The following is a 25,246-nucleotide window of genomic DNA, read 5'->3' as shown; positions in this document are numbered from 1 at the left end:
GTGGGGAGCACAGCCTCCCCCGGCTCAGGCTTCCCTGCGGTACGTCTCCCAGGCCCGGAGGCCGCATGGCCGCACCCAGGAGGGGACCGTGTGGAGACTGGCGGGCTCTGGGACTTCTCTCCCCGCAACCAGAACATACACGAGGGCCGGGCGGGCGTCTCTGCTGGCAGGAGAACGGACGGGGCGGTCGTTGCCGTGTCTGCGTGGCTAGAGACCCCGAGTCCGCAGGCAGGACGCAGACTGGGCCTGGCTATTTCTCGCAGGGGAGCAAGAGGGGCTCCCTGCCGAGAGGTCAGGGGACTGTCTGCTGACCCTGGCGCCCTGGAACCACGCCTCTGGCAGAATGCTGACGCGGATGTGGCCTGTGCCGAGTTAGACGGTCAGTCCCCAAAGACAGTGCAGGCTCAAGGTGACCATCGTGCATGTGGGGCCCTGAGCCCCGAGCTTCCCACCTGAATCCCGGGGGGCTGGGGGCTGGGCTGTAACTCATGCCCTTCCGATGGGGCTGATGGGAGGGATTCGCAGGCGTCGTGGTCGTGTGGCCTGACCTCGGGAGCTCCTGGAAACCCTGCAGGACTCGAGTTGGCACCAACAATGTGGCCCTTTGCCAGCCTCCCGTTTTAGCGGTCTGCGTGATCGGGCGTTTTGGAAATGAACTTGGCAAACCGGGGCAATATCGAAGCCTCTGCTTGTTCTGGGACAGAGGAAGTTTCTGGAGAATATCTGCAAACCACCCGTTTGGGGTGGGGCGGGGGAGGGGGCGGCGTGGAGGGCCCCCACCGCGGTCGTGTACCTGAGCCGTCCAGGTGCGCCCCCCACCCCCAGCCCCCGCAGAGCCTCTCTGGCGCGGGGCACACGTCCCCTGCTGGAGTCGTAGCCCTTCCGCTGTCCCGTGTCTCGGCCTCTGCCATCCTCCCCGTCGGGCTCAGTGTGGTCCGTGAGCTCGGAGGGTCGTTCCTGGCGTGTGAGGCCATGTCTCAGGTTCCATGGCAGGCGGTGGAGGCGGCAGTGGCGTGGGACAGGAGCGTTGGGACCCGCTGCAGGGCACGGGCCTTTCCTCTGTGTCTCCGGCCTGAATTTGCAGCCTGGAATCGGAAACAACAGCGAGAACCTGCTAGAACGTGAGACGGCATGGGCACAAAGTGGCCCGACGGGAAAGCTTTCCGCACACGGCTCCGCCAGCAGGGGCGGGGGGCTGGGGCGGCTTTGCTTCCCGGAAAGACCAGTCGGTGTGGGTCAGCAGGACCACAGCCCTGTGACAACCTGGGGGTTGTGAGGCCTTCTCCCCCCGGGTGCCCAGGGGCTGAGGCTGCACGCTGGGACTCACACAGCTCTCTGGCCACCATGGGGAGGGATGCAGGGCCTGGTCGGTGGCAGGCGGGCCCCTGTGGTGAGACACTCGATGCCAGGGAGCACAAAGGTGCTCCCCCTGGCCTCTCCCTGCGCGGCAGCAGTGTTGTCGGGAGCCCGTCCGTTTGCCTAACGGCGGCCGCGGCTGCTCTTAAGAGCAAGACCCTGTTCAGAAGTCGGGGGCGGCCGTTTGGGCTCCCTGGTGGAGTTTCTGTGGGGGTTTTGTTTTCCAGGAATGTAGAATGAGAAAGTGAGAATGAGGTGTTCTGTGCGGTGGCAGAGAGCGGGGGCGTGCGGACGCACGAGCTGTGCGCAGCCACGTTCACACCTGCCAGACCTTTCTCGCTCTTCAGAGCAGGGCACGGTACAACTCACCGAAAGACGGATCCCCGCTCTCTCTTGGGTTTTGTCTGTTTCTCGGTTGAGTCTGCTCTCTGGTTTCATTTCAAAAGTATTTGGTCCATAAATAAACAAATTGTAGTTTTTTCTTTGGTCCAGCAACACTCACAAGACTTAAGCTCTCAGTTCAGACTTCTCAGTTGTGGCAGAACTACGTGCCTACGTTCTTAAAAGAGTCGTTTTATGGGCCTCGTGTTATTTTAAATGTAGATTTTTGAACCGGGCCGTGAAAGCCGCACATGAGCGATTCGCTGCCGTGATTTCTGTGTGGCCCGTGTGTGGCCCCGAGCCGCACTGCCCCGGCTGCCACGGGCCGTCCGTACAGTCGCTGACGTGCAGATGTGGGCCGTTCACGCGTGCAAACACGAGTACGTGTCGCGGGGCGCGGTCTCATGCACGGCGTTTGCGGGGACGGCGCTCCCGGCGCCTCTGGAGCCACAGGCTGTCCTGGGCTTCGTGCGAGGGGACCCCGCGGACGGGCGGCTGTGCTGCTGAGTCACAGCTCCTCGGGGCTTCTCGGGGGTCGGGCTCGCGGGCCGGGCGTGGGTCCGTCCCTGCGTCAGCCGCCCGGCCCGCCCCACCGCCTGCGCCACAGTCAGCCCTTTCAGCCCTGCCGGGAGTGCTCAGGCCTCCAGAAGTCCCCGTGTTGTTAGAACAACGCGCAGCTGGACCAGGCGGCCGGGATCGCGTCCCCCGCTCTGCGCCCTCATCGCTGAGCCCAGGCTGCTCCGGGAGAGAACACAATCTCTGCTCATGGAGAGTTTTATTGACCTGGCCTGGCGCCCAGGGCTGGGGCCTTCCCCATTCCTCACGACATGGGAAGAGTCTGTGTCGTGGTGACCAGACGTGTGCAGTCGTTAACATTACGACGGCGGCCACTGCGAGACGGCTGGACGGACGCAGCCACAGAGGAGTTCACCAGGGCCCGTCCTGCACGCACTGGCGTGTCCGCGTGTGGGTCTCCAGCATGAAAATCCCACCACACGCCCCCGGGGGCGGAGCACTGCGGGCACAGGGCCGTGGGCTCTGTGAGCGGCTTCTCTGGAGACCCTGTGGGAGGCCTGCGTCCTTGGCATGGCCAGGAAGGCAGCGCTCAGGAGGCCACCCTCCGAGAGGAGAGAAGGGGGAGGCAGTCGCGGTCCCGCAGGGCCGTGGGTTGGGCTCTCTGTAGGGCACAGACACGCCGGTGCTGCCCCCAGCGCCCAGCCCTGTAAGCTGCGGGACTGTGACGTCAGAGCCCCTGCTGTCCCTTCCGACGGGCAGCAGGGCGAGCGGGAGGAGGGGGCCGCCCACTCCCCGGACTCCGGAGCTGAGATGTCTGTTCTGGGCACTCTTATCCGTCTTGCCTTATGGGGATGTCAGCCGCACGCGGGAAGGGCTTCCGGCCGCGCTGTGTTTCTGGTCGTGTGGCCCGGGTGTTTTCTGGGTCCTCGGGGGGCAGTGAGCCCCGTTGCTCTCCGTGGATGTCAGCCGGCCATGCCCACCCCGTCACAGGCATTAGCTTGCTCCCCGTGAGCGTTGATCGGAGACAAGGAGGTGGTGTCGGAGAGGCACCCGCAGGAAGAGCCTGCAACCTCTGGCACCCTCAGGTCCGCTCACGACCGAGCGGCACTCGCCGCGGCAGGAGCGCAGAGGGCTTGGAGCGGCTGCCCGGACGTGCGCAGGGGCTGTGCGCTGGGGCACGTGCTCGCGTGTTTCTGTCCTGGGTCGCAGGCAAGCTCGGAGTAGCCTGGAGTGTCTGTGTGTGGACTTTTCGTGACTGGGATGCTGGTCTTTTCTGCGAAGAAGGGAGCCCGTTTCCAGCAGTTCTTACAATGGCTCTGTCTCCCCACAGATGAAGTCGTGCGACGCTGGCCCGGGCTCTGCACTTTCTCCTTCTCCGATGCTCACGGGGCTTTCTTACTCGCGAAGGAGAGCTCCTCCCAGACGCCTGCGGGTCCGTGAGCAAATAGTACCACTGTGTCTCGTCACCGGAGCATGAAGCCATAAGGCCCGGTATTTGGAAACACAATGGCCACATTCAGAAAGCACAGTGGGTGCCAGACCGTCCGAGCTAGACACCTCTTTGGGAGAGTGGGGACCAGGGCAGTGGAGGGCTCTGCCCACAGCTGTCAGACAACTGTGTTTTCACAAGAGCGGCCGGGGCCCTGTTAACTCCAGCCAGACACTTGGCTCCCCTGCCCCTGGAGCTCCGGGCACAGAGCCAGCCAGGCACGGACACGTTCAAGTGATCTCCTTGGTACAAAACTGTATTCTTGCCTATGGATCCCTGAGGAGCACCGGGTCGTTGGCTCACAGATGTCGACCAAGTCCAGGCAGAGAAGAACATGGGGACTTGGAATTGTGGTAATTATCTTCCCGTCAGAGCTGAGAGGGCCGTTCCCAGTCTGGCGTGACACATCCTGTTGACAAACAGAAATCCCGAGTCCCAGTCACAGCACTAGATGGGCGGCCTCCGGTGCTTTTCAAAGTGACTTCACGTATATCGTCTCAGTTTACATTTTCAACCTTGGAACAGTCCCACGTCGGCCGGAAGTGCTGACGTGGACCCCACAGACAGAGGAGACGGGCTCGCAGACACACGCTCGCTGACCTGCTCACAATCACAGCGAACACGGGCCAGACCAGAAGCACCGTGGGGGTCTGCCGGCTCTGACTTAAACAGTCTCTGTGCTCTCCCAAGTTTTGGCTCTAGTACTGAGGGTTTCTTCCTCTTCTAGACATGTGATATGCAAAGATTTCTGCTGCAAAGTCTGACTTTCAAGTATGAGTTGGCCTTGCAAGCTGAAGAGGACTGCCGTGCTTTTTCTTCTTGGTCAGAAAACGCCTGGCCATTACCCGCGGCACTTTCTGGTGGCTCGAGGACTGGAAGACAGGCAGGACTTCTAGGGTGGGAGGGGAGGGCCTCGGGGAGTCAGCACTCCCCAAAAAAGGAACAGAAATACTGAGATCTATCAAATCCATTTTTTCCCAATCTGGAAATTCACCAAAGAGGCAGAACAAACTGAAAAGCATTTATTCGGGAAAAACTAGATCCTGCTAAGAAGAGTGGGGTCTGCAGTGGTCTCGGGGGGCCACTCGCATCCGCCTTCCCCAGCCCCCGGGGCGCAGCTGTAGAAAGCCAGCAGCTTCGCTGACATTGAAGGAGACTGGCCTCTTTTAGGGCTCTGTGGAAAGCCCTGCACAACATGCAAACTGTATGTGGAAAGCCCTGCACAACATGCAAACAGTATCTGACTGACGGCGAACCTCCCGGGAAACGCCGTCTTCCCAGGCCATGACCACAACAGCAGACGGCTGGACTCTGGCTTGCGGGAGCAGCCAAGGCTGTGATCTCAGCTGGGGCAAACGGGAGCCTAGCCACACTCAGTGCCTGCAGGGGGGTTGGAAAAGCCCCAGCACATTCCTGGGAATCGGGAGTCTGCATCTGGACGTGCACATGCTTAGGAAAGACATGGGAAAAGAAAGGGCCAGGTCCATCACCTCGGGCCAGCCTGGAGACCTGCACGTAAACAGAAGTGGGAGCTAGGGCTGACTCGTGGCTCGCCTGCAGTTCGATCCCGTTGACAGAAGATGGAGACCTAAGGCATTTAGAGAAAACTCCTGACGGATAGCTGACTGACCGTTAGCCCTGCTCACCATGAGGATGACCCTGGGGAAGCCAGACTGAAAGGTAAATACAAGGATTTTTTAAAGAGGAATAGAGGACTTAGTGGCCACACACCACAGAGAACACAGGACCCCCTACAGAATGAGTCCAGAGAAGTCACTCATCAAACATCAGCATCAAGGGAAGAAAAAAACCAGCCCAGCAAGAACAGCAAACCCTACTGGGGGATGAGGCTAATTCCAAAGTTGCTACAATATGTATGGTCTGTACTGTCTAGTTTTCAACTAAAAATTTATAAAACATGCAAAGAAAGTTGAAAACACGTCCCCTGCAGAAGAGGAAGAAACAACCCAAAGGCATAGACCGCGTGTCCCTGCGAGGGCTCAGGTGTGGGACTTAGCAGGACTGCCTTTAAATCAGCTGCGGTAGATACATTCAAAGAACCAAAGGAAAGTGTGTTTAAAGAAGTAAAGGGAAGTCGGACAGCAATGTCTCACCAGACGGAGAATATCAAGAATGAGATTAAAAGTTTTTAAAAAGGCTAAATAGACATTCTAGCCTTGCAAAGTACGATAACTGATGTAGAATTCGTTATAGGGGCTGAACAGCCGATTGGAGTTGGCAGAGAAAAAGAATCAACAAACTTGAAAAAATGTCTATAGCTTATCCAGTCTGAGGAATAGAAAGGAAAAAGAGTAAAACATGCAAACACAGGCATATTGGGAATGCAGAGAGAGAGGAGAGAGAAAGGGGTAGAAAACCTATCTGAAGGAATATTGGCTAAAATCTCCCCAAATTTGTTTAAAAAAAAAAAAACATTGTACACATTCCCCAAAATCCACAAATTCCAAGTAGAATAAACCCTTAGATTCATATCTAAATACATTATAGCCATACTGTCGAAAGTCAAGGAAAAACAGTCCTGAAAGCAGCAAGAGAAAAGCAAGTCATCAGATATGTGGCACCTTCAGTAGGATTAAAGGGATATTTTATAATGACTAAAGTGTAACTTTAACAGCTGACCTCACTAGCAATCACAGAGGCCGCAAAGAAAAAGACCATTGAAAGAAAGAAAAGCCCGTGGATCAAGAAGCCAGTATCTAGCAAAACTAGCTTTAAAAAGAAGGAGAAATAAAACCATTACTGGGTCAGAAATTTTGTTGCCAGCAGACCTGACCCACAAGCCATATTGAAAGGAGTCCTCTTGGCTGTTGGCTGCTCAGATCCACACTAAGAAATAAAAAGCGTTGATAAAAAGTAATTATGTAGATAAAGACAGAATACATATTTTTAAACTCCTTTTTCCTCCGAACTTATTTAAAAGAAAATACACGAGACAAAAATGACAAAATGTTTGATGGGTTTATATCAAGATGTCATTAGTGCGGCAGCAGCAGCAGAAAGGACAGGGTAGGGAAGGAAGCTGTAGTGAAACAAGCTTCCATATGTTATTAGAAACCAGTTAATCGGGAGCCTGGGGGTTCAGTGGGCTAAGCTGCTGCCTTCAGCTCAGGTCATGATCTCAGGGTCCGGGGATCGAGTCCCACGTCGGGTTCTCTGCTCAGCAGGGAGCCTGCCTCCTCCTCTCTCTCTCTGCTGCCTCTCTGCCTACTTGTGATCTCTGTCTGTCAAATAAATAAATAAAATCTTTAAAAAAAAAAAAGAAAGAAAGAAACGAGTTAATATTAATTAGCTGAAATAGAATTTTTAAGTTAAGATGTGTATCGTAATCTCTAGAGGACCCATAAAGAAGCTAACTTAAAAATATACAGAGTAAAACAAACCAACCAACCAACCCACCAAATCAATATTTAAGTGATATGTTAGAACATCGGTTTAACACAGAAGATGATAGAAACAACAAAACAACAACAACAAAAAGCCCCATAAGATACGGAAAACAAACAACAAAATGGCAAATATAAAGCCTACAGCAAAATTACATTAAATGTAAATGAACCAAACACTCCAATAAAAAAAAAGGTGACAGTTGTCAGACTGGATTAGGGGAAACAAACAAACAAATTAAGATCCAACTATACACTGTCTCCAGAAGACTTACTTTACATTTAAAGACACAAGTAGTTGAAATTAAAAGGATGGATAATTGTACAAGGTAAAGAGTGAACAAAAGAGATCTGGAGTATCGATACTAATATTAGACAAAATCAATTTAAGACCAAAGAAAGTGTTGCTGGAGACAAAAAGGGGTATTTTATAATGACTAAAGTGTAAATTGAGCAGGCAGACATAATAGTTACAAATATTTTTGCACCTAAAAAAATAGAATCACATAATACGTGAAACAAAAATATCTAGATTTTGAAGGGATAAACTGAAAGACAGTTAAAAAAATGGTATCTGGAGATCTTGCTACAAACTGTCAGTAACGGACAGAACAGTCGGTAATACAGCAACTAGATGCCAAGCCAACAAGAATATAACAGTTGAACGGCACCGCCAAGCATCGGGACGGACCTGGAAGCCATGTATGGAACACTCCACAGAATGCCCTGCTTGTGGAACATTCTCCAGGACAGACTTTCTAGTAGGTTATCAAACAAGCCTGACCACATTTTAAAGGCTCGATTCTCTTCACAGTGGAATTAATGGAATTAATGGATAGAATTGATGCAATCCCTATCAAAATTCAAGCAGGTTTTTTGGGTTTGTATTTTTCAGGAACATGACAAATGATAAAATGATCTTAGAATTCATATGGAATTGCAAAGGTTCCCAGAGTAGCCAGAACAATTTTGAAAACAACGAACAGAGCAGGAAGACATAGTTCCCGATCTAAGACTTACTATACATCTATAATAATCAAGACAGTGTCGTATTAGCAGAAGACATCTAGATCCATGGACAGAATCTGGACTTCAGAAATCCTTCTATTTATGGTAAATTGATTTTTAACAAAAATGCTGAGCCGTTTAACCAGGGCAAAGAATACCCTTTTACAAACGAGGATGTCACAGCTGGGTGTCTGTGTGCAGAATGAACTTGCTTGCACCTTTAACCCCACACGGTACACAGAATTCTCAAAATTGGTCCTAGAATTAAATGTGAAGGCTAAGACAGTAAACCATGCAGTGGCTAGCATATGAGAAACGTCTTCCAGACCTTAGATGAGGCAAAGATCTTTTAGGTATGATACCAAAAACATAGTCCAATATCAAAACACTGGCCAAACGAGACCCCATCAAAATTCACATTTTTCCTGCTTTGAAAGAACTGCTATGATAGTGAGAAGATGAACAGAAGAATATGGGAACCAAAGGAATACATTTTCAAAGTGCAGGTCTGATAAAGGGCTTATATCCAGAATATGCCAAAAACTTTTGTCTCAATGCTAAGAAGACAACCTAGTCAAAAACCGGGCTGTAAGATGCAAGCAAACATTTCTCCGAGAAGATGTGTGAATTTTCGTAGACACACAGAAGCGGACTCTGCAGCTTCAGTCGTGGGGAAAGCAGGTGTGGTGGCAGCGGAGAGCTCTGCCCTACCTGTCCGAGCGGCCGCGGGCGGCAGAAGGGCCGGGAGCCCCGCTGCCACCCGCGGACACGTTGGGTGCCACGGCCACGTGGTGGTGTCTTCGGAGGGCCGTGACGTTGTCGTGTGACCCGTCCGTTCCACTCTTAGGGGTCGGCCCACAAGAAGTCCACAGCCACGTCCACACGAAGGCCGCACAGAGACAGGAGAGGCGTCCCAAGCACCCAAGGGCCCGTCACTCCGCCAGGAGGAGGAGAGTGGTGCTGGCCGCGCCATGCCGGGGACGGACCTCGGAAACCGAGGCGGAGTCAGAGTACCCAGACACAAGCCGCTCGTCCTCCATGACCTCAGGAGGCAGCAGTGCCCTGCGTGGGACTGTCCGCTGGGAGGGGGCGTCTGAATCTTTGCTGTAGCTCTAGGGGCTTCCCTTCGCAGGCGTTCAGGGCGAGTCACTCGGCACAGGGGGAGAGACCCCGCTGCTCAGTGCGAAGCCCGTGTGTGTCCTGCTGGGTGTCCCCTGTGCACATGGACAGCCCCTGGACCCCTTCTCCACGCCGTGGGGAGCAAAGTCCTGTTTTTCTGTGGCATGGACACGATGCCGACGGCAGACTTGTTCTGAGGGAACGGAAATACGTGCGCGTCTGCGTTATCTCCCGTTGCGCTGAATGAAGGACTGTGTAGGAGACACGGACAGTGTAGCAGGAGCTCCTCCGCCTCTGGCCACGTGGTGAGGGCCACGTTTTCTGGCCACGAGCGAGCGGGTTCTCGGTGGGGCGTGTGGAGCTGTGAGTCCCTTTGCCTTGATTTTCACTTTGAATTTTAAAGCAGGGCCCCTCCTTCCAGATTACAGCGTGGACGCCGGCACACAGTAAAGAACAAAGCGCGTCTATTCCCCTCTGACGCATCCGCCCTTATCGGGCCCAGGGGACCCCCGCTAATCAGAGCCTGATACTCTGCACAATAGGCCGGTCAGCCAGAGCCCTCCCCTCCCAGTGCTATCGCCCCCAGAACCCGCGGCCGGCCCTCTTGTGTCGGGAAGCAGGCAGACGGCGCAGGATGCGGTCATCAGGCCTGGGGGCCTGGGGCGGCCTTATCAGCCCCGGCCGTCCTCTCTCCCACCCAAGGGTGCAGGCTTCCCTGGGACCGGCCCTATCAGGCCCTGCAGCTGCTGTCACTGTAGATAGGGCAGGAAGCGGGCCGGAGGGCGGCGGCAGCTCAGGGCCTCAGCAACACCCAGAAACCGGCCTGTGATTCGCCCGAGGTTGGCTCCAGCCCGAGCCGCCGGCAGGAAGAAGGGGCAGGTGCTGCAGGCGTGGGGGAGCTCCGCCGGCCCCTGGAGCCTCGTCTGCTCACACAGAGCAGGCAGCAGGACCCAGAGCCGAGGTGGGGCCAACAGGCGGGGGTTTCACAGTCAGTCCTTTGGACGGCTTGGTCCGTCTTCTGTCTTCTGTGCCCATCAAACGAGCTAGTTTGCCAGCGTGCGGTCCTGTGTGTCTGTGTGGATGGTTCTAATGGGGCTCCAGCCCAGTGACAGCGAGGCTGGACACCGGGGAGCGTCTCAGCCCACCGTCCGCATCCACACCCTCTGGGCAGCTGAGAGGTGCGACCTTAGGGGTCGGGCAGCGCTTTCTTCCCCAGCGGCCCTGCTCAGGGCATTTTGCGGGACCTGCTTTCCACAGAGACCCCAGATGAGATGGTGGTGCCACGCATGACCGGGCTGGCATCCGAGAGCATTTCGCTTGAGAAATTGCATTTCAGGACATTTCCTGTCACTTGCGGTCCCCGGACCAGGCTGGTGAAGGGGAGCGTGGCCCTGGCCCACGGCACGGCCGCCATCCCCGGGGGGAAAGCCACGCAGGCCGCTGCTGTTGGCCTCGCTCCCCGTCTTCACAATGTCAAGCTTAGAATTGCCTTTCTATGCACTTTCCGTTTTTTCCACAGGAGCGGTTGCCAGCAAGCTGTAAATTACTGTGTATCACTCAGATTTAAGAACCTGAACTTTAACACAAGTCAAACTCTTGTTGGCATTGTAGTAAAAATCAGAATGGAGCTGAGTGGTGCAGTAGATGCGAACTTCAGTTACTTTTGTGGATTTGAGCTTGTTTTCTGGGACCCCAGGCTCCGGCACAGCAGAGTTATTTCCTCTTGGCAGAGGGTGGACGGGGGGGTGTGGGGGGTGTGGGGGAGGAGGCAGCAGCCCGGGCCCGGCCCATCCGTCACCGCGGGCTTCCTCTGGCTCCAGCGGGAAGGTCTGTGGCCACACTCGGGAGCAAGCGCAGGCCAGCGCGTCTGTGGCGGGGCTGGGGCTGGCCCGCGGAGCTGTGCGCGCTCTGATTTCAGAATAGGGCTCAGACGCCGTGTCAAGGCCTGTCTGCTCATTGGGTGTTTCTCTGGATGCAGAGAATGGAAAACGCACGTTGGACCGTCCTTCCAAACGCCGGCAGGGGTGTCCGCACCCCCCCGCCCCCCCGCTCGCCGGTCCTTATCTCTCGTCACTGCTAACCGCGGTGTTGATGTTCTGTTCCCCTCGGAGATGGAAACGGTGGTTTCCATGGGACGAGCGTCGGCTTTCCGCCCCGCGTGCAGCTTCCTGTCCCGTTAGCGCAGGGGCCGCGGGGCCGGGAAACTGGGTGATGGATGACTTTGACGGGCGTTTCTCCGGAGCTGTGCTGGGCTCCCTAGGGATGAGCTCTGACCTGGGCTTCTACCAGACCCGGCCCTTCCCTGGCTGCCACTTCCTCCTCTGCTCTGCTTCCTGTTTCTGTGTTTTCGAGGCCAGGTGGGCAGCGGGGTTGGGGGGCTCTGGCGCCCACCGTAAGCAGCTGTCCCAGCCTGCTGTTGGGGAGCCCTGGGGGGGCCGGGCACGGCGGTGGCTCCTAGAGCCGGGAAGAGCCCCTCTGCCCTGGGAGGAGCCGGGCCCTGGGGTGGGAGCCTCACTCAGCAGGGTTGCCCAGAACGTTCATTCAATGACGGGAAGGTGAGCAGAGCTTGAAAGGGCACGACCTCTGGGTGGCTTCTTCCCAGGCCCTCAGTGTCCCCGGCCACGTGGAGCCCGGCTGTGGGTTTGGAAACATCCGCTCATCCCTGCCGATGGCGGCCCTGGGCACCGGGAGTGTCTTTACACTCTTGGGGGGTTCTTCAAGCATCTCGGGTCCCTTTGACCAGGGCCCCCAAGCTCAGCTTTTCGATGAGTCGTCTCATTGTGCCACATGCCCGAGGCATCTCCGGGCCTCCGGCAGCTTCTGGGGATGGCCTGCGGCCTGGCCTTGTGGTGCGGGGCTGGCCTCGGGCACAGCCCTGGATGGTGCTTGGGGACCCCCGTTCCCGTCGTGGGGGGCGGTCGGGAGCACTCTGTGCTGGGGGCACGGCCGCAGCCTCACCTCCGTGCACGGAGGAGCTCGGCAAAGTCGGACGCGGCTTCACCGGGAAGTCTGCAGCCCTGTCCGGTGTGAGTCGCCACCTGTCGTGAACAAATGCGTGTAAGCTGCTCATTCCCCACGTACGGCTTCTGGTGAGGACATCGTCTTTATTCGTATTTGTGAATATATTTGAGGAAAAAGCGTGCAGGCGGGTCGGGGGAGGGTCGGAGGGAGAGACTGTCCGCTCTCCGCTGACCATGGAGCCAATGTGGGCTCCGTCCCACGACCCCGAGATCACGGCTGGAGCCGAAACCAAGAGTTGGCGCTCAGGAGACGCAGCTGCCTTGGCGCCCCCGGAGGACACATTTTAAGTCTTCTTCAGAGTTAGTGGAGCCGAGAGTTGATGTGAGGTTTTCCACACGGATGGCCCGGGGCCCACGGAGCGGGAGAAAGCCCACGAGCAGGAGGCCGCCCCGCCCGTGTGGCACCGACGTGACCGTGGCCTGAGCCACAGCCTCGGTTCTGTCCTCCCCGTGCTCAGTCCTTGGAAACCCCCACAGAGGGTCGATGGGCTCTCAGGAGAGGCCGTAGCAGTCAGTATTTGCAGACTCCTCGCTGTGTCCTGGCGTCACAGGGCCCCTGGGACCCACGCAGGCGTCCATTCTCTGGCCGCTGGAAAGCCCCGAGGGCAGCGGGCAGAGCCGGTTGAGCAGCCCATGGCGTGAGAGTGAGTGACGCTCGAGCCGACAGGGCCGTGCTCCCAGCGGGCAGCGGCCGGCTGCCACGTGAAGGACAGCACCCACGCCCGGAGTCTGAGGGCCCAGGCCGTGTTTCAGGGAGGACTTCTTGGAGGAGAAGGACAGGAGCTGAGTTTCAACGGCGATCCGTCCTGGGTCCCTGCCGGCAAGTCTCCGCTCCTTGTGGGAAATGCCACCTCGCTCGGTGGGCGGTCTCCGGGGGACGGGGCCCTGGGCAGGCGTGGGCTCCGTCTGCCGGTGGGAGCGCTCGGCTCTGCCCCAGACGGCAGCCCTGCCCGCACCACCCCCCACCGTGGTCACACGTCCGACCACGTGCTCCCCTCTCGCGCTCAGGGGACCGCTCGCACCTGTCCCTTCAGGTACCGTTGGAAATGGCTGCTCCACCTCGGGCGGGGACGCGGTCTTTGGGACCGTGGTGATCCGGCCAGGCGGCCCATTCTGGTGATCGCCAGGGGTGTGTGCTTATGACATAAAGTCAATTAGAGCGCGTGCATGCCGACCCTGCTGATTTGATTAGGACCAACGCAGGCTCCAGCAATAGGCAATTACAGGAAACTTAACGGCCTTCTGTAGGGAGTGCGGCCTCTGTGGCATCTCCTGTTCTGTGATGAATTACTCATTACGTGCGGCGCTGCAATAGCTTCTGTAAAGATTAATAATTGGATAATCGATACAAAAATTCAATCTTGGGTGCTTTTCCATTCCTAGAAACCAGGAGGCCCGCTGCCCCGGCCGGCGCTCTGTGGCTCTGCCCCTCCTCCACCCTGCCGCTCCCCGAACTGGGAGTTTCTGGGAGTCACTTGCCTGCTGTCATCTTTCCGTTCAGATCTTTCCAGAATAAAGAAGCAGCTTCTGCTGTCGGCCAGTTTTCTCAGTACTCGTGGGTGCAATTTCTACCTTCAAGGTGGGCTCCATCTCCTGGGGACAGAGAGCAGAGACTGTGGTAAAGAGTAGTGGCTCACAGGGCTCCTGTGTGCACGGGCGAGGTACCCTCTGGCCTTTTCTGAAGTGGCCGGCAGAGCCAGGAGTGGGGCGTGGGTGTCCTGGGCGGCAGCATCCCGGCCGGGCTCTGGGCACAGGTGCACAGCTGGACAGCAGGGGGTGGTCCTGGCCTCGCCGTGGCATGGGCTTGGCCTCCAAGCAGCTGCCGGAATGCAGGCCAGAGGCCGAGGCTGACCGGCCGTCACCAGCGTCTCCTGGGCTCCAGCTTCTCTCTGAAGGCGGTGTCGGTTTTTAATGACGGCAAAGTCAGACGCCCACGAGAGCATAGTAACAGTACAGGCGGTTCCCACGTGCTTTCGCCAAGGTCCACAGTCAGGGCGGGTGAGACGGGGCGCCGTTCCCTCGGCCGCCCGCGTGCTGGTTGTTGCTGAGGTGGCGAGGGGCCAGGTCCTGGACCGCGCAGCTGGGTCCCACTGTCCCTCGGTACAGACGCCTTGTTAAGCGGCTACTTTCTTTCGTGATCTCAGTGTGACAGTCACAGCTGAGAAAATTGCTGGTGGTTCTCTGGTAAGGTGAGGGTTTACTTCAGACTGAACCCATCAGAAGGGTTCACTTCCCCTGAAGCCGAGAACGGGCAGCCCGAGCCTCTCCTTGGCCTCCATAATGAGCAGCTGCTTCTGGGCAAACCAGGGTCGTGGGCACGTGGCCGGCTGAGCTGACAGATCGTGGCCCTTCCCGCCGCTGGCCCAGGAGCGTGGCTGTGTCCTCCGCTGCCCGTGGAAGGGAAGGACCCGCGTTGTTAGCCCCTCTTACGTCGAGGCCCCGACTTGTGTCCCCGGGCAGAGTGACTGGAGGCCGCGGCCTGGCTGGCCTGCACGGCCACTCACCCTGTCCCTCCCTCTGTCCACGTGACATTGTTACTTTTTAATAAGGGGCATTTTTTCATCTTTTATTTTTTCAATTCTGTTAATTCTGTGTGAATAGAAATGTCTTCATTTGGGAGGAATGTATTTTTTAGCAGCACAAGGAAAACTCTGGAAAAATACTTGCTGGTGTTTTGGCAGCTGTGGGATGAGTTCGGGTAGATGAAAAAATGGGCCAGATGCTGCGGGAGCCCAGGCCGGCCACAGTGCGGCAGGAGCAGGGTGGCCCGCAGAGCCCCGTCACGTGGCTGGCCGGTCCCCGTGGAGGCTGGAGTTTCCACACGGGCCTTTGCATTATTTGGAGGATTCGGACTAAATAAGGAAGCAGGCACCGCAGGCAGGAAAATTGTTCTGTTCTAACGGCTGACAGTGCCGTGTGACAGCAGTGCCCGGCACTGACAGCCCCACGCGCACTAGGGAGGGTCATGTTTTATTTAAACCATGACTTGTTGTCATTCAGACTCCACCGTCCCGTCCCCTCTTTCCAAAAATAGCAGGCCCCGTGGCAGTGGCTTATTGTGATTAAAAAGGTAAAAATAAGTGAAGGCTGAAATGGGTCCCGGACACCCGAGGTAGCGCAGAACTCGCTTCTTAATGGGACTTGAGAGTCAGCCTCATTTCCCGCCACCTCACAGAGTGTCTTTGAAAAAGTCAGAAAAGTAAAGCAGGGGCTTCGGCGATGTCGCAGCGTTTTCAGAGTTGCTGTGGTCGCGACAGGCCTGCTGTCGCCGGGGGGCCATGCGGGGCCACGTCGACGCCCAGCACGCTGTCCCTGCCGGGCCGCGGACACAGCGCCGGCCCGCGAACGGGGGCGTGTGGACAGCAGACTTCGTGAGACGCTTGCCTCTTCCAAAAAATAAACCCCCGGGAGACCGCCTCTGTTTCCCCCGGTGCCCACAGCCCGGGCGTCGCTGCCCAGAGCCGCACCTGCTCCAGGGGCACCAAGTGGGAGCTCGTGCTCCAGCTCGGGGCCCCGCGCACCGCACCCGGGTCGGCGGGAACTGTGCGCCGCGGGAAGCCCACAGCTCGCACCCCTGTGAGCGGCGTCCCTCCCGGGCCCGGATCCCTGCCCATTGCAAGGCGTGAGCACGACAGATGCGACCCGGCCGCGGTATTTCTGGTTCGACGACGTCTGCCAGAGTGATTACACTCGGGTCACGACGCTAAGTTTAGCTAAAGGTGTGTTTTCTGGGAAAGTTAGCAAATACTTTTTTAAAATTATCTTTTAGTTGTAGGAATGGGAAAGACTGGTCTTCCTGTTTGTTCTGCTCTTCACGCGGCTATTTTGGCTTTCCCTTAAAAATAAAAAGGTTTCTGATGGTTTGTTCTGTGTGAGGAACATGGGTCTTTCCCTCAGAGGAACACCGAGTAAGCACATGACTTTTCTGTACGTCTTTTCACGCGGTCCTTTGTGTGACCATAAGTGCTGAGGGGCCCACGGGCAGGACGCGGCGCGGATGTGGCTGCAGGAATCCCCCCGGGAACGCAGTCCCCGCGGATCATTCCGGCCTCTTTGTCGCCCACGTTGCTTTTGTTTCAAGGACAAAGGCGGCTTCTGGAAAGTGGTTCTCTTCGTGGAGACGTGACGTGGTGACCAGTCGTGATGGGCCCTGCGTGTTTTTCGCAACCGACGGGCCCTTGGACACTGTCAGAAACTAAGTGAATCTAAATTTTTATAAAAGGTAAAAAGACCCACAAACGAGCAAACAAACGGAAGTGAAAAGCTGACAGCGGCCCTGTGCAGCCGGCGGTGGGCCAAGGAGCGGAGCGGTTGTTGTTGATCTTCCTCAGTCCGCAGGCCGGGGTCCCCTCACGAGAGCCGACCTGTCGAAAGGAGGCGGCGCTTCGGAACTGGGCTGTGTGGCCGGCTGACACGCACCTGCAGCGGTCACTACATTTTTTAAAACAATCGGCACATGTGCTATTAGCAAAGTAGGGTCTTGACCCGCCCTAATGAACTTCTTTAGCAAGGGCGACGCAGTGTGGCTGGGGTACCATTGCTGGGCTAGATTCCTCACTCCAAGGCCAAGACCTGGCTCCTAAGAACAGAGGTCGGCATCGGTGTGGACAGCCACGTAGAAGCTTCCAGAGCCTGCCCCTCCCCAAAGCCCGCATGTGGGCTCCACGACTCTGGCAGGTTCCCGCCAAAGGACAGAGACAGAGACCCCTGCCTGGCCCCAGGCCCTTCTTCCCGTGGCTGTGTCCTGGGCGGAACCCGGGGCCACTGTGTCCTGGGGGAGGCCAGCTGCGCCGACGGCGCTCCGTGACAGACCCGTCTCCTGCCTTCTCCGGGCCTGTCTTCAAATGAGGAACAGTAACGGTGTCCAGCTCCCAGGTGGCCGGGAAGGCCGCTGTGAGCTTCCCGCCACCGTAACGCTTGGCACCCAGAGCTCCGGGCAGGAGGGTGTGTTTCTCCCTTTGAGATGACGGAAGACGCCGCGGCTCGGGGAGCAGAAAGGGATGGTGCCGGGCCGTCACTCGCACGACGGACACCCTCCGGCTGCAGCCGGGTGCGGGACGGGGTGAGGGCAGGACCCAGGTCTCCGCGCTCCGGCCCCCCAGCCGCGCCCGCCCCCCGACAGCACAGGTCCAGGCTGCGCACAGCTGCTGCCGTTTCACAGAGGGGGGTCACGGGCCTCCTGTTGTTCGTGGACCCGACCGATCGTTTAGGTGACGTGGTGTGAACTGGGAGAACGGAGGTTTGGGCAGGTCAGAGGTCGCGGGATCGTCAGGACGGTCGTTTCCGATGGGTCCACTCGCGGCCGGGCCCCGTCTGCGGACTAGGATCTTCTCCTCCCAGAGCCTGCATGTGTGTTCACGCCGACCGTGCGACGTCCTCAGAGACACCCCTCGTGTCCGGCGTCCTTCCTATCCCAGTGGTGCAGGGTCACGTTCCTCCTGTCCCGTCATTCAGCGTCCTGTGGCACGTACACGCTGTCGCTTCTCCCCTCGGAGTCGGAAGGAGGATGCCGGACGACGTCGGGGCACCGCGAAGAGGCCCCATGCCCTCATGGTCACAACGGCCACGAGCAGGTGGCCTCCGAGGCCGAGAACTCCCGGCAGGTGGCCCGGGTGCCCTCGGTGTCAGCTCCGAAACGCGGATTCTGAGCCGCGGGCGTCTGTGCGTCACGCGGACCGGGTGCCCTCTCAGAGCCCTCACGTGTGTGCAGCCCTTGGGACGGCCGGGCCGCGCTACGGGGACTGTTGAAGGTTCTGATGCCGCGTGTCCGCGGGTCTCCTCTGGCCTGGCCGTCGGCCCTGCGTGGGACAGGGACGGCCAGACCCCCTCGTCATGCGCAGAGGAGCGTCCCTGGACCGCAGGTGGCCGGACAGACCCTGTGTGTCCCCTGCTCACTTGTGTCTCCTCTGTGTGGAAAGACACGCACGTTTAAGGCAATAGCTAGTCCAGGAGAAATGACTAAAAACATCATCGTTTTAGCTTGAGCAGAAGAGAACGCCGTGTTCGGGGGTGCAGGCGGGTGTGGGGCGGGTGTTGGCTTTAAGACGCGCGTGCCCCGGCAGGGGACCTGCAGGCTCTGCCCCGGACACCAGGTTTTGTGTGCTGAGCGCGCAGGCCAGCCCAGGGCCGGACACAGAGGGACAGAGTGCAGGGGCGGGGTGGGAGGAGGGGCACCCGTGGGTGCCGGTGCCGGCCCTGGCCTGGTGGAGCGCTCCCCTGCCCCGTGAGCCCCAGAGCCCGTGTCTCCCTCCCCGGCCCTCCCGTGGACCATCTGTTTACAAGACCCGTAACGTGAAGTCCGCCTTCCCTCCCTCGTGGGACTGCTGGCGACAGGCCCTGGGCCCCTGCTTAGGACCCACGGGGGCCGTGAACATGCTGGGCCACCACGGGAAGCGGCTCATTCCTGAAATTTTGATTTGAGAACCTTAGCCGCTTTCGGGAACCAAGAGTTCAGAAACATGGGGAAACTTGGCTTAAAAGCAAAATGTCTAAAAAGGAGATCTGGGCCCTTCCCACCCCCGGAGTCCCACGGTCTCAGGAGAGTCCGGCGAGAGCCCATGAGTGAAGCCGGATATTGAAGTGAGGCGCTTCGCTATGACAGGAAGTTTAGTTTTGTTTTTTCAAAAGATTTTATTTATTTATTTGACAGCAGGGGGAGACCAGGGGAGCGGGAACACAGCAGGGGAGTGGGAGCGGGGAGAAGCAGGCTGATGCGGGGCTTGATCCCAGGACCCTGGGGTCCTGACCCGAGCCGGAGGCAGACACCCAACAACTGAGCCCCCCAGGCGCCCCCGACATGGAGTTTTAAGCTCAATTTTTTTCAAAATGATGATGAAAAAGGAACTCATTATGTAAAAGTACCAAAATTTTGCTTTAAAAAGGACCCTCCGCCAGACTAGTTAATTTGCTTCTTTATAAATAGCCATGAGCCGTTTGCGTGGTCGGAACAGTGCAGTGCGTGTCCGCAGATGCCGTGAGCGCCGGCCAGGGCTGTGCCTGTGCTGACGTTTGAGTTTTTAAATGTCGTAAAAGACTAGCTTTCTCTTCAGTCCGGCCCAGCTACATGCAACAAGGTGGTGTAGCAGTGTCTGCGTCCGGCGTGCGGATCCCACGTGAAGACCAAACGCAAACTGCCACATAAGATTTAGGAAAAAACCAGTAGTTTCCACCTTGGGAGCATTTTAGAGAAAACTTAAATACAAGGGAAAAAACCTTTCTCATTCAATTTAATTGTGGTGTAACAGCTCACCACATCCTGTCGCAGGGACATCTGACTCTCAGGAGAGGAAAGGTTCCTCTTTCAGGTCTCTGACGAGCTCCGAGGGTCACATGTCACCTGCAGTTCAAAATACTCGACTGAGAAAAACCCTGAGTGTCGGTGGAAAAGCTGAATAAGAAGATGGAAAGTATCAGTGGAGAGAAGACACTGTGGGAAACCGTCCCAGAGAAGGCCACCCCCGAAATAACCAGCACAGTCCCCCGGGGGTGGCCACGCTCTCACAGGGCCCTGGAACTGTGACCTCATGGAAGGGGTGTGTGAGGCCGGGGCGGGGGGCCCCGATGGGCGCACTCTGCTCGCCGTCGGTCTGGGGACGGAAACCCTCGTGGCTCTCCCCGCAGGGCCGCGGTGCGGGCTGTGTCTGTCCAGAGAGCATGGATCTGTGGCCGTCCTGTCCTCGGTCCTGTGTGCGGTCGGGTGTGTCTGCTGTGTGCGTCCCGCCGGCCACCCGCCCCTTCTGTCAGCTACTCTGCACAGTCCTAGGGGACCTAGGGCAGGTCTGATGGGGTTCGCGCATGTGTGTGATCCTTGACTGTGCTCCCAAGATGTCTGACCTGTCCTGACCCTCCATCGTGGTGCCAGGCCTGGACCACAGGGCCATCCGATGACCTGCCCTGTCCAGCTGACCTTTGTCGGGAGGCAGGCTGGCCTGGTGGCTCCTCAGGAACCAGCAGATCCCAGGGACGGAGCAGGAGTGCCGCCCGCTGTCCCGAGCTGCTCCTGATTGCCAGGCTGGGGTCACAGAGAGCCCGTCAGGTGCCAGCACCCAGGAGGGCCCCAGATGGCTCAGTGTTTTCCCCGTTCCCACCCACCACGGGCTCCCCCTGCCAGGCTCAGGTGGCCCAGTGAGCAGGGAGGGGAAGCCCACTTCTGAGCCTTCTTCCCCTTTTATCTTGTCAAACATGTGTTATTTGTCCCATGGTCTCTGTAACCCTGAGAAACTAGAGAGTTTGGGCTACTTGCTTAAGCCTCCCTGATTCGGCACCATTGTTACCTCTCAGCTCCCCCCTTATTCCCGTCATTAGTGCCCTCAGGCCCCCTTTCCCTGACGTTAGCACCCGTGAGAATTTCCTCACCACCCAGTGTCTGCCCCTGCTGGATGGCATTTATGGTCTGAGAACCCCTGTCCTTGCTGGTGGAAGAAGCGTGGCGACCGGTGTTGGTCTATGCCCTTGGGAGGCCCCATCCCTCAGTGGCGACCTGTCCACGCTCCACGGCGCCGGAGGCCTTGTCCCTTGGTGTCACGGCTGAGTGTTGCAGCCTGGACCCGGGGGTGCCAGTGGCGAGTGGGCCACCTACCCCAGCCCCCCACTGCTGGGCCAGGGCCCCCATGGCCATGTGTGCCCTCGGACCTCCTGCTGAATCTGATTGATGTTAGGAAGACCTGCCGTGCCCGTGGCCCGGCGAGGGCTCAGGAGGAGATGAGAAGGGTCACCGTGAAGCACCTTGAAGGGGCCACGTGCCACGCCAGCCACAGCAGTGTGCTCTGTGGGGTGGCCACTGTCCCTGCCACGTGTGGTCGTAAGAATGTCCAGCGCACTCTGCCGGGAAGCCTCTCCTTGGGGAGGCAGCGTCCTAGGGACGCTCAGATTTGTTCTTTGTCCTTGTCATCGTGTTCTTTGATACAGCGGCTCTGCAGAGTGCAAATTGGAGGGCACACACTGATGTGGGAAGGAGCGTGGGCCCAGGCCTGCCCCCTCCCACCATGCCCGGGTACCTGCAGAGCGTGGCACCCGAGGCCAAGGGTGCACTCCAGGTCAGGTGGCAGGGCACGCCGCATGGTTAGCGGACACGTGAGCTGCGTGGTCCCCAGGAGGGGTCCTGCCATGCCCTGCCTTCCCGTGGGCTGTGGCCTGGCACTGGTCGGGGTCTCCAGCGGGCTGTCAGAATGTCACAGAAAAAGGGCCCGCTGCTGACGAGCTGCCCACGGGACCCTGCGGGGACGGGTGTCATCCTGAGAGCAGGTCTGCGCGCCGGGCCTCACTGTTGCCCCGTAAGCGGTCGCTGGGAGAGGACCCCGAGCTGGCCAGCGACCCAGCCCCTCCCCTGTCTCCGCTGGTGCGTCAGTGGAATCCTCAGAGCAGGTGTGGCTGCGTGACCAGGGGTCGTGCCTCCCATCTGTGTCCCCGGCAGATGTGTCCTCCGCAGGCCGGCTGGCCTGGTGCCCGCCCCGGCCCACTGTGCGCTCCTGCTGTTTGCGCGCTGACTCACCACCCCTCCACCGGGCTGGGCTCGGGGGCGGGCCTGGGGCTCTGCCGCCAGGCTCCTGCCTGTGAAGCTGGTGCCAGCAGACTCCGTTATCAGCAGCGGTGACACAGTTCCCGGGCACGTTTTATTATTGTTATTCTTCACAATAGCAGGGGGTGTTGAAAGGGCATTCGGGGAGGGGGGTCGTGCGGGTGACGACAGGTGTGCCAGCCGGTCACTGCAGGAAGCTGCCCCGGGACGTGCCGGGGCCTCTGCAGAGACACAGGGAGTTTATCTGAGCGGCAAAGGGAAGCCCGGGCAGTTCCGTGACGTGAGCACGTGTCCCCCACCTCCCAGTTCTGCTGGGAAAGTGGGCCGTGGGGACGCGTGCCCTATCTGGGGGCTGACCCAGGGGTGGGGAGAGGGATGTTGTGCCAGCTTACGGCGGCCGTGCCAGCTTCGCTCATTTCCTCTCCTGCTGCCAAAAGCCGCATGCGGACCGTGGACGCAGGGAGGAAGCAGGAATGAAGGAAGAGCCGTGAACAAAGGGAGGCCGGGCTGCCTCGTGCTGGGTCCGCCTCTCGGACGGGGTCTGTCCCACGGCGAGACCAAAGAGATAGGCTCTCCTGGGCCTGGGCCTCCGGGCCGTGCCTCCGCTACCCCTGCTGGCTCGGCCCGTGGACACACCTGCCGGGGGAAGACATGCTCACGGCCCCCGACCAGCACCGGGAGCCTTTTCCTGGAGCCCGCGATCCAGGCGTCAGCGTGTCGCCAACTTGGCCGCCACCAGCCCCGCAGCCACAGAGCAGGGGCCCCAGGCAGCCATGTGCTGCCGGCTCAGGACACCCTGGGCCCACGGTGGGGTGTGGGAAGGAGTCCCCGCTCTCGGGGCGAAGCTCCTCCTCGCATGCTAAAGGCATGGCTGATGGGATTTCTGGTTCTTACAAACAGTTCTGGGCAGAGCGATGTCTCCCTAACGGTCACTCTCTTGTGTTTTCTTGCAGTAAATGAAATAATACAGAACGATCTCTCCAGCACCAACATCCGATCATAGCCGGCCACACGGAGCTCACGCGCAAGCCGCTTGGAGCCCGCCCAGCCGCCGACGGTCCCGCTCCCACACCAGGACCTCTGGGGACACCCAACGCACACCCGGCGCCGGCCCAGCTCCCGCTAACCCAAGATTTGCCTCACGCGCTCCAAGTAGTTCTGTGCCCGGGAAGACGGACCAAAGGGGGTGGGGCCACCAGTGCACCTGTTGCGGGTCCCGGGTGTCCCTGCCCCGGGCTTCAGTGCTGGAAGTGCCTTATTAACTGGACCCGGTGCCCCGGGGCAGAGCGTGGGTCTGCCGCCAGGAGAGCGTGTGTAGGAGCGAAGCTGTAAAGACACGTGGCCGTGCGGCTCTCTCTTCTGTGTGGGCTGGGAGAACCCTGGCCAGCGAGACACTGCGAGGAGACCCAGCCCCGCTTCCGAGCTTTCTCTGCTCCCCTTGGGCTGCAGCCTTGTTCAGTGCGTTTCCAGAACTAAATCCGTGCGTTGCGGGATCTCGCCCGCCGTCCTCTTTCGCGTGCCCTGCTCCCTCCAGTGTTACCGAACTGTAGGATTGTTGAGTGCAGCATGCTGGGGTTTTGTTTTCAATCTGGCTTTGAACGTGGTGCAGGTAAGATGCGAACACAGGACACGCCGCGGGACGAAGGAGGCGTGTGCGCCCAGGACCGACCTGGCATTTGCGTGTGTGCACGGACGGGGGCACGCATTTATGCACAAATGCAGAGTGACGGCAGGGGCGACTTGTGGCCCTCGCCCCACAGGGGCTGCCGCCTTGCCCATACCCCGTGTCCGTTCTGGAAGATGCATCTAAGACAAAACCCGGTTCTCCGGCTTCATCCCCGGGGCCCATCTGCCGTCCGCCGGGTCTGCGCTGTCCTGCGGGGTGCGGCGGGCCGAGCTCGTCAGAAAGCCGGGAGAGGCGCGTTCTCGGTGCGCAGATGTGCCCGAACGGCAGGGGAAGGTGACTGTGCCGAGCGTCCGGGGGACTGGAGCGTGTTCGTTCCGCTGTGAGGTTCCCTTCACAGAAGCCTTCCGACCGCGCTTCGTCTAAGGGAACAGTCACCATTCCTGGGCAGCACCTGCCGCGTGTTCCCGACTAGCCGCTGTGAACACACAGGTCTGCGTCGACGCCGCTGCTTCTCCCGCATCTGTTCCGGCAGCAGCCTGTATCACGTGACTCCTCGCCGGGACCCGTCGTCTTGTGTAACCAAAAAAGCACGGTTCATTAAACATGGTTCACCTGAAATTTGTGCCTTAGGAGTCCAGGCCCCCCATGGAACACACCTGAGCTGCACCCGCAGGCGGGCGGCGTGGGTCCTGACCCCGCAGCTCGACGTGAGGCTGGATTGGATCTGCACAGCGTCCTCCTGTACGACCACGCGCCGTTTTTGTTGTACTCCCGGGAAGGACACAAGCCCGAAAGCCGTATCTGTACCCTCGCACACCGCCATGAGAACGCCGACACGTGGCTGTGCCCCGGCCACGGCCCGCCTGTTGCCCAGACCTCGGCCTGCCCTCAGCGTCCTTGGACTCGCATGACCCTCTTCTCAGTGGGCTTTGTGTGGGAGGGAACTGTTTGTGTTTGTGTCCGCTGTCCTTTAGTTAGGAGATAGACCCAATAAAGCAATATTTTTTGCTGGACAACCTTAGTCTGCCGGTGACTTGTTACCTGTGCGGAATATTCTGCCGCGTTCTAAGTGATTTTCTGCTGTGGGTCCTTGTGCTCCTGCTGTCTGTGTGGAGGGCCGAGTCCTAGAGCGGCACTGGCGTCCCCAGGACCTCCCCTGTGGCGGGTGGGTCATCCCCGTAGACATGCACGGAGAAGCCGCCACGGGAGGGGACGTGCGGCCGCGTGCCCGGGCGCTCCAGCACTTTGCTCAGAAGGGCACGGAGGGTGTCTGTGCCTCGCGCTGGTTCCCTGAAGCCGCTCGGCCCCTGTCTCTGCCCAGAGCCGCTGCAGGCTCACGCGGGGAAACAGTGTTCGGTGTTGATAAAACCAGATGAAACCCAGAACTTCTCCAGCAGTTACTGTTGAATTGTCAGAAATAGTATTTTGCTCTTAGGACTTTATAAAATGGAAGATTTCCTCTTTCTTTTGCTAAGATTGAGGCAAAGTTCTAGGGGAACCTCATCACCCAGCGTGTGTGGCTACCATGTGCCCGACCCCGTGGGAGGCAGAGCCGCCACGGCCAAGGGGCCTCCGAGGGGAGTGCGGGCCGCGGGGTGGACGGGGGCCGTGGAGAAGAGAGGGGCCTGCGGGGAACCCCAGAGCCTGCCGGATGCACAGGGAATCAGGAGTCTGTCCACCCCAGTCTCACGGGGCCACCGGAGCTGGGCTTGACTCCCTCAGAATGCCCGGCAAGCTATTAATTTCAAAGCGAGTTTTTCTAAACCTCCCCCCCATTCTCAGCGAAGACGTTTATATTCCAGAAACAAA

At 58.6% G+C, this 25,246-nt stretch overlaps 1 protein-coding gene across 5 annotated transcripts in view; it reads left to right on the top strand.

The window, feature by feature from the left end:
• Positions 1-24,453, top strand: part of NFATC1 (nuclear factor of activated T cells 1) — a 93,110-nt gene extending 68,657 nt beyond the window's left edge. For all 5 annotated transcript variants that reach the window (XM_059138662.1, XM_059138666.1, XM_059138665.1 and 2 more), the window contains one exon: positions 22,764-24,453. In XM_059138662.1, coding sequence (XP_058994645.1) covers positions 22,764-22,813 — 50 coding nt within the window. In that variant the 3' untranslated portion in view covers positions 22,814-24,453. The remainder of the gene's footprint in view (positions 1-22,763) is intronic.
• Positions 24,454-25,246: the final 793 nt, after the last annotated feature.

This window comes from Mustela lutreola, chromosome 11, assembly GCF_030435805.1.
Source record: "Mustela lutreola isolate mMusLut2 chromosome 11, mMusLut2.pri, whole genome shotgun sequence".
Taxonomy (NCBI): Eukaryota; Metazoa; Chordata; class Mammalia; order Carnivora; family Mustelidae; genus Mustela; species Mustela lutreola.
Note: the sequence above shows the minus strand (reverse complement) of the source record. Positions and strands in the feature narration are given on the sequence as shown.